Here is a 14,772-nt window from a genome sequence, read left to right as displayed (position 1 = left end):
CAGACTTGTGAATCTCCCCAGGGCACGCATTGTGCGCTGAGGGGAATTGCCAGTCCTTGACCTGGGTAAGGAGGGTATGTATGAGCTATACATACTCCTGGCCGTAGCCCATCTAGTGGGCATGGCCATGCTTTATACACTTGCATTGAAGGAGGCGCTCCCAGTCTAGTGATGTGGCTGTGCAGTGGCCCACTGACCTGGAGTATGTATAACTACCCTCCATTCCCAGATCAGAAAACGGCGACTCTTCGCAGTGCGTGCCCTGGCAAGATTGGACCAGACAAATCCTTTAATCACATCCTTGTTAAGATCAATTTACTTAAGATAATTGTGAACCAGCCTTTCTAGGAACACTAGTTTCACTCTAATCTTGCAATCTAAACAGGCTGTTGATGATCGAGCAAAACTCTGGTTCGCCTCATCGTAGACCAGAGGTTAGCAGCATTTGAAAAGTATTGGATGTGTGGGTACTCCCAGGTTTCGTGCATTCAGTCATGACTTAAAGAACATTTACTGGTCTGGTAATTTTGAAGGTGAATAGAAATGTTTCTTTTTGCTTAGCTTCTGATTTCTCTCTTACAGGATTACATACACAGAGTAGGCCGGACAGCTCGTGCTGGAAGATCTGGGAAAGCAATTACTTTTGTGACACAGTAGGTTGTTTTCTGCATTTAAATTGTAAGACTAAAAGATTCACCCATGGGCCAGAAGCTGTATGTTACCCATAGCAACCAGTCCAGATCATTGGAAGGTTCTTTCTTTTTTTTTACAGAAGGGTTACAATTGATCACCACAGAATTTTGGGCCTTAAAGAGCACGTTGCAGCAGTTTTTTCAAACTAAATATTTATATTTTTGTATCTGCCTAATTTTTTGGACCATAAGACGCACCTTACCATAAGGTGCACCCCAAGCTTAGAAAGCAGAAAATTGAAGAAAAAAAACACATTTTTTTTCTTATTAAAACTTCTCTGACTGTGTAAAGTAGAGGGAGTCGTTATCATGAATTTTAATGTACTATGGTAGAATAAGGAGTTAATAAATCTATTGTTAGTGTCTCTGTAGTGTTAGACACACAACACAGCTCTGCTACTTACACATATACATACATACATACATACATACATACATACATACATACATACCGTACAGACCAAAAGTTTGGACACACGTTCTCATTCAAAGAGTTTTTTTTTCTTTTTTTTTCCTTTTCATGACAATGAAAATTGTAGATTCACTCTGAAGGCATCAAAACTATGAATTAACACATGTGGAATTATATAATTAACAAAAAAGTGTGAAACAACTGAAAATATGTGTGATATTCTAGGTTCTTCAAAGTAGCTACCTTTTGCTTTGATTACTTTTGATACGGTGCCACACAAAAGGTTGATACATAAAATGAGAACAATGGGGATAGGGGAAAATATGTGTAAGTGGGTTAAGAGCTGGCTCAGGGATAGGAAACAAAGGGTGGTTATTAATGGAGCACACTCGGATTGGGTCACGGTTAGCAGTGGGGTACCACAAGGGGTCAGTTTTGGGCCCGCTTCTTTTTAACATATGTATTAATGACATTGTAGGGGGCATAGAGAGTAGAATTTCAATATTTGCAGATGACACTAAACTCTGCAGGGTAATCAATACAGAGGAGGACAATTTTATATTACAAGAGGATTTATGTAAACTAGAAGCTTGGGCTGATAAATGGCAAATGAGCTTTAATGGGCATGAATGTAAGGTCATGCACTTGGGTAGAACGAACAAGATGTATAATTATGTGCTTAATTGTAAAACACTGGGCAAAACTGTCACTGAAAAAGACCTGGGTGTATGGGTGGACGACAAACTCACATTAGTGGCCAGTCAGGCAGCTGCTGCAAAGGCAAATAAAATAATGGGATGCATTAAAAGAGGCATAGATGCTCATGAGGAGAACATAATTTTACCTCTATATAAGTCATTAGTGCGACCACACTTAGAATACTGTGTACAGTTCTGGTCTCCAGTGTATAAGAAAGACATAGCTGAACTGGAGCGGGTGCAGAGAAGAGCGACCAAGGTTATTGGGGAACTATGGGGTCTGCAATACCAAGACAGGTTATTACACTTGGGGTTATTTAGTTTGGAGAATCGAAGGCTTAGGGGTGATCTTATTTCAATGTATAAATATATGCGGGGACAGTACAAAGACCTTTCTAATGATCTTTTTACTCTTAGACCTGTGACGGGGACAAGGGGGCATCCTCTACGTCTGGATGAAAGAAGGTTTAAGCATACTCACAGACGTGGATTCTTTACTGTAAGAGCAGTGAGACTATGGAACTCTCTGCCATATGATGTTGTAATGAGTGATTTCCTACTAAAATTTAAGAAGGGACTGATGCCTTTCTTGAAAAGTATAATATTACAGTGTATATACACTAGTTTCCTTAATATTGCGTTGATCCAGGGAGCTAGTCTGATTGCCGTATGTGGAGTCGGGAAGGAATTTTTTTCCCCAATGTGAAGCTTACTGTTTGCCACATGGGGTTTTTTTGCGTTCCTCTGGATCAACATGTTAGGGCAGGTTAGGACAGGATATGGGTTGAACTAGATGGACTTAAAGTCTCCCTTCAACCTTAATAACTATGTTACTATGTTACTGCCTTGCACACTCTTGGCATTCTCTTGATGAGCTTCAAGAGGTAGTCATCAAAAATGGTTTTCACTTCACAGGTGTGCCCTGTCAGGTTTAATAAGTGGGATTTCTTGCCTTATAAATGGGGTTGGGACCATCAGTTGTGTTGTGCAGAAGTCTGGTGGATACACAGCTGATAGTCCTACTATATAGACTGTTGAAAAACTAGCGATTTGCAAGCGTAATTAGCTTGCAGAATGCTAGCGTTTTCCAAGCGATCTGTAGCATTGCTTGGAGAACTGATTGACAGGTTGGTCACACTCGTCAAACATAGTGTTTGACGAGTGTGACCAACTTTTTATTGTTGCGGCTGCCTAAGCAGCGTCAGTAGTAATCAGATCTAATGTTAAAAATAATACAAAATCGGGTTATATTCACCTTCCGATGTCCCGCGCAGCGTCCCCAGGCCTCCGCGATGCTCCAGTAGGTCCCCTTCCCAGTGATGCATTGCAGCAATGACCTTTGATGACGCGAGACCGCTACAGCATTGCGAGACGCAACGTCGGGAAAGGTCATCGCAATGCATTACTGGGAACGGGAGCTGCCGTGTGTATATCTGAAGCCTGGGGACACTGCGCGGGATGTCGGAAGGTGAATATAACCCAATTTTTTTTATTTTAATTCTATTTTTTACAGGGATATGGTACCCACAGCCCAGAGGACAGTCTCCTCTCCTCCGGACCATGGGTACCATCCGCAAATGTTCTGCTTACTTTTCGCATAGTGTGCACAGCCACATGTGGAAAGTAAGCAGAACAATGCATTCCTATGTGGGCAGAATTGCCGCGATTCTGCAAATTATTAAGCATTCTGCGGATTTTTCTGCGATGCGATTCCGCCGTGGGAAAATCCGCAGCATTAGCACAGCATTGCGGAATCCCATAGGATTGCGTGGGATGCTGTTTTTGCGGCAAAATCACGCGGTAAAAACCGCCGCGAAAAAACCTGAACGTGTGAATGCAGCCTAAGAAATCTGTCAGTCCGAAAAATTGGGAAAACTTTGAAAGTGTCCCCAAGTGCAGTGGCAAAAACCATCAAGCGCTACAAAGAAACTGGCTCACATGAGGACCGCCCCAGGAAAGGAAGACCAAGAGTCACCTCTGCTGCGGAGGATAAGTTCATCCGAGTCACCCAGCCTCAGAAATCGCAGGTTAACAGCAGCTCAGATTAGAGACCAGGTCAATGCCACACAGAGTTGTAGCAGCAGATACATCTCTACAACAACTGTTAAGAGGAGACTTTGTGCAGCAGGCCTTCATGGTAAAATAGCTGCTAGGAAACCACTGCTAAAGACAGGCAACAAGCAGAAGAGACTTGTTTGGGCTAAAGAACACAAGGAATGGACATTAGACCAGTAGAAATCTGTGCTTTGGTCTGATGAGTCCAAATTTGAGATCTTTGGTTCCAACCACCGTGTCTCTGTGCGACGCAGAAAAGGTGAACGGATGGACTCTACATGCTTGGTTCCCACCGTGAAGCATGGAGGAGGTGTGATGGTGTGGGGGTGCTTTGCTGGTGACACTGTTGGGGATTTATTCAAAATTGAAGGCATACTGAACCAGCATGGCTACCACAGCATCTTGCAGCGGCTTGCTATTCCATCCAGTTTGCGTTTAGTTGGACCATCATTTATTTTTCAACAGGACAATGACCCCAAACACACCTCCAGGCTGTGTAAGGGCTATTTGACCAAGAAGGAGAGTGATGGGGTGCTACGCCAGATGACCTGGCTCCACAGTCACCAGACCTGAACCCAATCGAGATGGTTTGGGGTGAGATGGACCGCAGAGTGAAGGCAAAAGGGACAACAAGTGCTAAGCATCTCTGGGAACTCCTTCAAGACTGTTGGAAGACCATTTACGGTGACTACCTCTTGAAGCTCATCAAGAGAATGCCAAGAGTGTGCAAAGCAGTAATCAAAGCAAAGGGTGGCTACTTTGAAGAACCTAGAATATAAGACATATTTTCAGTTTCACACTTTTTTGCTAGTTATATAATTCCACATGTGTTAATTCATAGTTTGGATGCCTTCAGAGTGAATCTACAATTTTCATAGTCATGAAAATAAAGAAAACACTTTGAATGAGGTGTGTCCAAACTTTTGGTCTGTACTGTACATACATACATACACACACACAACTCTGCTGCAAACACAGAGCTCTGCTGAAAGCACAGATACAAAACAGTTGTCAAAACAGATGATATGTCCCGGCTTAGATGCGGGCTCACCGCCGGAGCCCACATCGAAGTGGGGGTGCTGCCATCAGACGTACTATTCCGTCCGATGGCAGAAAGGGGTTAATGAATATAATTTCTTACATATTCGCAATTACTTTGGTCTCAGCACATTGTCTTTTTTTTCTAATATATTATAACAAACTTTACTTACAAATATATCTGCAGCAGGGAGAATGTAAATATGTTTTGCTCAGTTCTGCAGCTACTATTCCATAGTGTGGCCAGTTTAACAAGCTAAATGGGTGAAAGCTCCTCCTTTTATGTAATGTACAACTCCAGCGATTTTATTCTATTTCTTCATTTTTTAGCATTGAGTAAAACATGTTTATTGTGCACATGAAAATCCCAGTCTCTGTGTGCTGCCGATGTTCCCCCAGTGATGTCCATGCTCCAGTCCTTCTCCTGGATCTTGTGGCCAGTCGTTCCAAGCCCACTCACAACTGCATTTCTGTGTGAACTGGAACTAGCTTTCTCAAAATAAATCAGAGATTCAGAATGACACTATCATAGGCTTGAATTAAGAAACCATGTTAGTCTGATGAAGAATGAAGATTAAAACTTAAATTTCAGCCTTTTTATTTAGGGGTTATCGCTCAGAAAATCCTTTTCACCTACACTGCAATGCTGAACTCCTGCTAACTCTATAGGCAATACATTAGGCTGCACAGTGCAGTTGTGATGTGCAGCATGGGAGGCTCAGGACCCCTGCTCTATGGATGGTAGGACTCTCTTTGATGGTTTGAGAGCAGTTAAAGTGTGTCCAGGACTTCAATATCAGATCCCACTGATCAGTTATTGGCAGGTTCTGCTGATGCTGGAAGTAGACATTGTAGAGCCAGAAAACCACAGCTCCGTTCATTGTTTACATCTGGTGGGTCCTGGACTTGCCAACAGATGACATTTGTGACCTATTTTAGGTGCCGAGTAAAAATCTTGTCTTACGACCAATCGTAAATGGGTTTCATATGCATATACTATATATTACAGTGTATTACGTGTCGCAGTAACTCAGTTCTCTCGCTTAACGTTTTGAACAGTAGAGGGCAAAATAAGACTGTACTTTAACAGTAGCAATGTAACAACCTCTTGCTATCACTCATAAAAGTTGTGCCTCCATATATTGCCCATGCAGAGGGAATATAGCACATAGTGCATGAATATATTCTCAAGTAAGGCCAGATTCACAAATCTGTGACCCAGTTGGAGAGCGGACTGAGGTGCACAGACTGGCCATGAGACTACTGACTCGAACTTGACTGCCTTATATATGCATACGAGGTTGAGTTCAGGTCAGAAGACCCAAAGCCAGTCCATGGATCACTGATGTGTGAATGCAGCATTAAGTGATGGGCACACATCCTCCAAAGCCTATATGTTTTCTGGCTCGTAACTGAGGAGGTTATGAGTTGGGGATGGCACTCTGACCTATGTACAGATACAATATGTGGTCAGTTTTTCACATCTTAAGGCTACTTTTCACATTACCGTTTTTTAGCGCTGCGCTTCATGCGCAATAGAAACACATGCAAAAAATGCATCATGCGTTTGCTTTTTTAGGCGCATGCGTTTCTAACCATGTTAACTCTTAAAACGCTTGAGATTTTAAACGGACATGCACACGTCTGCGTTCCCATAGACTGTAATGTGTTATTTTGGCGCATTCCGTGCACATGCGTTTTTTTGACACAGGTTGGACGGACCAAAAATGCAACAGGTTGTGTTCGGCGCGCCTAGGTGCACACTATAAAAAAAAAACGCATGCGCATGAAAACGCATGCAAAAGCTAGGCCATGCGCCCCCATGTTAAACATAGGGGCGCATGGACGCGCATGATGCGCTGCGCTAAAAAAACGCTAATGTGAAACCAGCCTAAGATGGCCCCTTTAACATATGTACAGCGCTGGCAAAAATTATGAGACCACTCCACAATTTTATGAAAATCAGCTTCTTTACATGTCTGACTTCCATTCCAGTGTCAGTTGAAATCTGACCAGAGTACACCTCGTTCTACTTAATGTGCTTCTGATTAGGTGATCACCTGAACCAAATCTTATTTAACGAAGGAAAGAATAAAAAACCCTACTGTGGTCTTCACAATCCTCTTGCACTAGGACAAGCTGTATGGTTAAACAAGTGCTAGTAATATCCCAAAAGTAATATGAATGAAAAAATAACTTTCAACCATACCAAAGGAGTTGAAAAGAAAAGTCTTGAGTGAGGAAAAGAAGGGCTCAATTCTGGCTTTACTAGCAGAGGGATACAGTGAGCGTCATGTTGCCTCCATCCTTAAAATTTCTAAGATGGCTGTCCATTACAACAAGGTCAAGCAGCAGACATTGGGGACAACAAAGCTACAGATCAGCAGAGGGCGAAAATGGTTCTCCACTGACCGGGATGACCATCATCTTTTTCGAATGTCACTTGGCAACCGCAGGATGACATAAAGTGACCTACAAAAGGAATGACAAATGGCAGCTGGGGTGAAGTGCATGGCAAGAACAGTTTGTAACAGGCTCCTAGAGGCAGGGCTCAAGTCATGTAAAGCTAGAAAAAAGCCTTTCATCAATGAGAAGCAAAGGAGAGCCAGGCTGAAGTTTTCCAAAGACCATAAGGATTGGACCGTAGAGGACTGGAGTAATGAGTCTAGTTTTCAGCTTTGCCCAACACCTGGTCATCCAATGATTAGACGGAGACATGGAGAGGTGTGCAAGCCACAGTGTCTCGCACCCGTAGTGAAATTTAGTGCAGGATCGGTGATGATCTGGGGATGCTTCAGCAAGGCTGGAATTGGGCAGGTTAATCTTTGCGAAGGACGTATGAATCAAGCCGCATACAAGGTTATCCTGGAAAAACAGTGGATTCCTTCTGCTCAGACAATGTTCCCCAACTCTGAGGACTTCGTTTTCCAGCAGGACAATGCGCCATGCCACACAGCTAGGTCAATCAATGTGTGGATGAAGGACCACCACATCAAATCCCTGTCATGGCCAACCCAATCTCCAGACCTGAACCCCATTGAAAACCTTGGGAATGTAATCAAGAGGAACATGGATAGTCACAAGCCATCAAACAAAGAAGAACTGCTTACATTTTTGTACCAGGAGTGGCATAAGGTCATCCAAAAGCAGTGTGAAAGACTGGTGGAAAGCATGCCAAGACGCATGAAAGCTGTGATTAAAAATCATGGTTAGTCCACAAAATATTGATTTCTGAACTCTTCCTGAGTTAAAACATTAGTATTGTTTTTTCTAAATGATTATGAAATTGTTTTCTTAGCATTGTTTGAGGTCTGCAAGCACTGCATTTTTTTATTTTGACGATTTCTCATTTTATGAAAATAAGTACAAACTTTAGTGCTTAAAAATTCGAAGACATGTCAGTAGTTTAGAGAATAAAAGAGCAATTTACATTTTTCTCAAAAATATACCTATAAAGAGAAACATCAGACAAACTGAAAATTTTGCAGTGGTCTCTTAATTTTTGCCAGAGCGGTTTATGATCCACAGTTATGCAGTATAGATCTGGCTTGGAGCAACCTAATTAAAATATGTTTTAAAAATAAACAATTTATAAATTATAGTAACTTGTGAAGCAGGATAAAGGTAGGCCTTCAATATCTGAGTGGGAGCGGAGCATGTCAGAGACTTGATACTTCCAACAATCAGTTATTTGATGGGGTCACTGTGTTCGGAAAGTTCTTCTCTGGCTGGGATAGGTCTGTGCTGTGATTTACAGTAAAGGCCTATTGAAGTGCATGAACCTGGAAAATCATGTCATGAAAAATGTAATATTGTTTTGTCATTGCGTTTTTTAGGTATGACGTGGAGCTGTTTCAAAGAATAGAACATCTAATTGGCAAAAAGCTTCCAGCCTTTCCAACACAAGAAGAAGAAGTAATGATGTTAAATGAGAGAGTATCTGAGGCACAGAGATTTGCTCGCATAGTAAGTTTTCTGATGACATATGATGAACTTTATATTCTGTCACGTTCATTCTTGTTGGTGCTGGAAGTATTCTCGTAAATAAAGGGTTGGCGATCATTCACATTTCAGAATGAGTCATACAAAGTATGTCATTCCAGAGTCTATAGATGTTGCACAGTAGTCATGATCAGGGAATTGGGGAGTTGCATTCTCATCCTTAGACCGGTTTCACATATCTGACATTCATGCGGAGTACAGGACTAGCTGTGCATCTCCTTACCAGAATTTGACAACCTCATAGGCAGCCAGCTCATACTTTGACCATGAATGTTATATGTGTGAAACCAGCCTTACCTCTTTAACCCCTTCCTGACATCCGACGTACTATCCCGTCCACGGTACCCGGGCCCGTATGACCGTGGACGGGATAGTACGTCTGCCGCTGATCGCAGCCGGGTGTCAGCTGATTATCACAGCTGACACCCGGCACAATGTGGCAATGTGTGCAAAGCGCAGGCATGAGGAAGCCTTCGGCACTGCCTGTGACAGATCGCTGATCTGTCACAGTGATCTGTGATGTGACAGATCAGCGATCTGTCACAGGACAGTGATGTCCCAACTGGGACTATGTAATAAAGTAAAAAAAAATTTAAAAAAAGTGTAAAAATAAATTTAAAAAAATTGCCAAATAAATTATTAAAAAAAAAAAAATATTCCCCAATAAATTCATTTTTTTAAAATAATAAAAAAAAAACCCAATAAAAGTACACATATTAGGTATCGCCGCGTCCGTAATGACCTGCCCTATAAAACTGTCCCATTAGTTAACCCCTTTAGCGAACCCCTTAAAAAATAAAAATAAAAAACGAAGCAAAAAATAATGATTTATTATCATACCGCCAAACAAAAAGTGTAATAACGCGCGATCAAAAAGACGCATATAAATATCCATGGTACCGCTGAAAACGTCATCTTGTCCCGCAAAATACGAGCCACCACACAGCATCATCAGCGAAAAAATAAAAAAGTTATAGCTCGCAGAATAAAGCGATGCAAAAATAATTATTTTTCATTGCATAAAACCGACAAAACATAAAAAAACGACCTAAATGAGGTATCGCTGTAACCGTACTGACCCAAAGAATAAAACCGCTTTATCAATTTTACCGCACGCGGAACGGTGTAAACGCACCCCCCCAAAAGAAATTCATGAAACGCTGGTTTTTGTTCATTCTGCGTCCCAAAAATCGGAATAAAAAGCGATCAAAAAATGTCACGTGCCCGAAAATGGTACCGATAAAACGTCAACTCGTCCCGCAAAAAATAAGACCTCACATGACTCGGTGGGTCAAAATACGGAAAAATTATAGCTCTCAATATGTGGTGATGCAAAAACTATTTTTACAATAAAAAGCGTCTTTTAGCGTGCGACAGCTGCCAAACATAAAAACTGCCATAAATAGTAAATCAAACCCCCCGTTATCACCCCCTTAGTTAGGGAAAAATAATAAAATAAAAAAAAATTTATTTATTTCCATTTTTTCATTAGGGTTAGGGCTAGGGTTAGGGCTTGGGTTAGGGCTTGGGTTAGGGCTAGGGTTAGGGCTGAGATTAGGGTTAGAGGTGTGTTGGGGTTCGGGTTGGAGTTAGAATTGGGGGTTTCCACTGTTTGGGCACATCAGGGGCTCTCCAAATGCAACATTGCGTCTGATCTCAATTCCAGCCAATTCTGAGTTGAAAAAGTCATATGGTGCTCCTTCCCTTCCAAGCTCTGCCATGCGCCCAAACAGTGTTTTACCCCCACATGTAGGGTATCAGCCTACTCAGGACAAATTGCAAAACAATTTTGGGGGTCCACTTTCTCCTGTTACCCTTAGGAAAATAAAAAATTGGGGGCAAAAATATCATTTTTGTGGAAAAAAATGATTTTTTTATTTTCACGTCCGAGCGTTATAAACTTCTGTGAAGCACTTGGGGGTTCAAAGTGCTCACCACACATCTAGATAAGTTCCGTGGGGGGGTCTAGTGTCCAAAATGGGGTCACTTGTGGGGAGTTTCAATAGTTTAGGTACATCAGGGGCTCTCCAAACGCACATGACACCCGCAGACCATTCCATCAAAGTCTGCATTCCAAAACGTCACTGCTTCCCTTCCGAGCCCCGACGTGTGTCCATACAGTAGTTTTCTCCCACATATGGGGTGTCGGCGTACTCAGGACAAATTGGACAACAACTTTTGGGGTTCAATTTCTCATGTTACCCTTGGGAAAATAGAAAAATTGGGGACTTATTGATCATGTTTGTGTAAAAAATACGATTTTTTTATTTTCATGCCCTGGCATTATAAACTTCTGTGAAGCCCTTGGGGGTTCAAAGTGCTCACCTCACATCTAGATAAGTTCCTTAGGGGGTCTAGTTTTCAAAATGGGGTCATTTGTGGGGGGTTTCCACTGTTTAGGTACATTAGGGGCTCTCCAAATGCAACATGACACCCGCAGACCATTCCATCAATGTCTGCATTCCAAAACGTCACTACTTCCCTTCCGAGCCCTGACGTGTATCCATACAGTAGTTTTCTCCCACATATGGGGTGTCAGCATACTCAGGACAAATTGGACAACAACTTTTGGGGTTCAATTTCTCCTGTTACCCTTGGGAAAATAAAAAAAAATGGTGACTAAAAGATCATGTTTGTGGAAAAAATACGAATTTTTTATTTTCACGCCCGGGCGTTATAAACTTCTGTGAAGCCCTTGGGGGTTCAAGGTTCTCACCACACATCTAGATAAGTTCCTTAGGGGGTCTAGTTTCCAAAATGGTGTCATTTGTGGGGGGTTTCCACTGTTTTGGTACATCAGGGGTTTTCCAATCGCGACATGATGTCCGATCTCAATTCCAGCCAAAAACGTCAAATGGCGCTGCTTCCCTTCCGAGCTCTGCCATGCGCCCAAATGGTGGTTTACCCCCACATGTGGGGTATCAGCATACTCAGGACAAATTGCACAATAACTTTTAGGGTCCTGTTACCCTTGGGAAAATAAAAATTGGGGTGAAAAGATCATTTTTGTGGAAAAAATATGATTTTTTAATTGTACCGCTGTACGTTATAAACTTCTGTAAAGCCCTTGTGGGTTCAAAGTTCTCACCACATATCTAGATAAGTTCCTTGGGGGGTCTAGTTTCCAAAATGGGGTCACTTGTAGGGGGTTTCCACTATTTAGGTACATCAGGGACTCTCCAAACGTGACATGGCGTCCGATCTGAATTCCAGCCAATTTTGCATTGAAAAAGTCAAACGGCGCTCCTTTCATTCTGAGCTTTGCCATGCGCCGAAACAGTCGTTCCCCCCCACAAATCAGGTATCGGCGTACTCAGGACAAATTGCACAATAACTTTTGCAGTCCAATTTCTCCTGTTACCCTTGGTAAAATAAAAAAAAATTGAACCTGAAGTATTTTTTTTGTGAAAAAAAGATGTTCATTTCTTTTTAAATATTAAAAAAAATTCCTGTGACGCACCTAATGGGTTAATAAACTTCTTGAATGTGGTTTTGAGCACCTTAAGGGGTTCAGTTTTTAGAATGGTGTCACTTTTGGGTATTTTCTATCATATAGACCCCTCAAAGTGGCTTCAAATGTGATGTGGTCCTAAAAATAAAATGGTGTTGTAAAAATGAGAAATCGCTGGTCAACTTTTAACCCTTATAACTTCCTAACAAAAAAAAATTTGGGTTCCAAAATTGTGCTGATGTAAAGTAAACATGTGGGAAATGTTAGTTATCAAGTTTTTTTGTGTGCCGTATCTCTGTGATTTAAGGGCATAAAAATTCAAAGTTGGAAAATTGCGAAATTTTCAAAATTTTTGCCAAATTTCCGTTTTTCACAAATAAACGCAAGTTATTTGAATGAAATTTTACCACTAACATGAAGTACAATATGTCACGAGAAAACAATGTCAGAATCACCGGGATCCATGGAAGCGTTGCAGAGTTATGACCTCATAAAGGGACAGTGGTCAGAATTGTAAAAATTGGCCCGGTCATGAACGTGCAAACCACCCTTGGGGGTGAAGGGGTTAATAACCTACACGTATTCCTTTTTGTTTTTATGCTACAGAAGTTCACACATTGATATCTTTATTAATGGTAAATTATATGAATTAACAATACAGGATAGCCATGCTTAACTTCTTGCACGTATGTGCGTAAATGTACATCTACACTGGGGTCATGGCTCTGAAGTCCCGCTCTCTCACGCAGTAGATGTTGGCTGTGTTAAATCTTTCTCAATATCTGTGGCTGGAGCTGAGCTCTGATTGCTGTTGCTAACCATTTATATGCATTTAAATAGAACACAGTCTGATGCGTGCGCACCTGCTCCCATCAGCCCCCCGCGACGTGATGGGGCACCAGAGGGTTAATAGGGCAGCTGAAGGCCCCAATCATTGCCAGCTTGGTACTCCTGTCCGGCTCAGCCGCAGGCAGTATATAGTACAATCCATTAAGTCCACTGTGGAGACTATAATACGTTTGTAAAATTTTGTTTTTTTAAAGTATAAAGCTTTACATAATTATAGTAATGGAATCTATTTTCCCTGAAGAAACCAGCAATGGCGAAACATGTTGGGGAGTCAGCTGGTAACATTTTAGAGCAGTAGTCTATATTGAAAGCATATACTAATTAATGGTCCGTTGTCACTCTTTGCTAAACGTTATTTAAATATATTCTGCGAATTTAAACTATACTGTGCTTATTATATGGGGAAGCATTGAATAATACTTTCCCATACGGAAGACCAACTAAACAGTGAATTCTTTCACCGGAATTAAGAGGGAAAGCGTTGATAAATACTCCCTCCCCTCCTTTAAAGCTAACATATAGTGGAACTATTCATAGCAAGCCCACAGTGAGGGGAGAAATTATACTCACTCCCAGTGGTCAACAGTCGGTCAGGACATTAATCAACCGTTATAGACAGTGATTTTAAATAAGCACAATTGAAAGTATAATTTAATCTCATTAATAAGTTATATTTTAATCTAAGAATCTTTAGTTGGGGTCTATTTGCCATCTGGCAATTTGTGATTTGTATTCACTGAAAGGCCAAGAAAAGTTACAGGCTTTCAAATGAGTCTCCCATTTATTCTTTACAGGAACTAAGAGAACAAGGTGAAAAAAGAAAACGACCTCGGGATGAGGAAGCAGATGATGCAGAAGGTTCTTTGGGAGTGAGAAAAAAAGTCACAGGTGGAAAATTAAAAAAAAAAGTCCACTGAAATGAAAAGAGGGACAAAAAGCTATAAATTAACCAAACATCATTGCTCTCCCTGGATTAAAGCTGTCAGAACGAGTGCTCGCATTGGACTTCTGTTAAATATTTAAATAAAATTCTATAAAAAAGTAGCACTTCTTGTAGGACAAAACTCTTGTGAGAAATTGTTCAGGCGAATGCCTAGTGAAGTGTATAGAAAGATACCAGCCATGTTGAAAATCACTTGGCAATGGCTATTTTGCATGTTGTTTAACCCGTAAAATACGCAGTCAATTTTGTTTTTAACCCCTTAACTACAATTGATGTAATATTCCGTCCATGTGACCCTGGACCTAATTACCATGGACGGAATATTACGTCACCGCGATCAGCGGCACCCACGTGGTGATCGCGGCCGAGTGTCAGCTAATTATCATAGCTGACACCCGGCACAATGTGTCAGGGGCGGTCACGGACCGCCCCCGACACGTTAACCCCTTGTACACTGCGATCAAACACGATCGCGGTGTACTGGGGGTTAAAGGGAAGCATCGGCAGGGAGGGGGCTCCCTCCGTGCTTCCCTGAGCCCCCCACGGCAGCGCAATGTGCAGCGCTGCTGCAGGGGGCTCCTTTCCTGCAGGTCCCCGGATCCAATATGGCGACGGGGACCTCCGTGGGCCTG

The 14,772-nt window shown here is 41.8% G+C and overlaps 1 protein-coding gene across 5 annotated transcripts in view; it reads left to right on the top strand.

The window, feature by feature from the left end:
- The window catches only part of DDX47 (DEAD-box helicase 47), a 144,448-nt gene extending 130,207 nt beyond the window's left edge, over positions 1-14,241 (top strand). For all 5 annotated transcript variants that reach the window (XM_073573000.1, XM_073573001.1, XM_073572999.1 and 2 more), the window contains 3 exons: positions 583-653; positions 8,732-8,861; positions 13,992-14,241. In XM_073573000.1, the coding sequence (XP_073429101.1) occupies positions 583-653; positions 8,732-8,861; positions 13,992-14,114 (324 nt within the window). In that variant the 3' untranslated portion in view covers positions 14,115-14,241. The remainder of the gene's footprint in view (positions 1-582; positions 654-8,731; positions 8,862-13,991) is intronic.
- Positions 14,242-14,772: the final 531 nt, after the last annotated feature.

Source organism: Dendrobates tinctorius, unplaced genomic scaffold (assembly GCF_039654945.1).
Source record: "Dendrobates tinctorius isolate UK_male_01 unplaced genomic scaffold, ASM3965494v1 ptg000033l, whole genome shotgun sequence".
NCBI lineage: Eukaryota > Metazoa > Chordata > Amphibia > Anura > Dendrobatidae > Dendrobates > Dendrobates tinctorius.
Note: the sequence above shows the minus strand (reverse complement) of the source record. Positions and strands in the feature narration are given on the sequence as shown.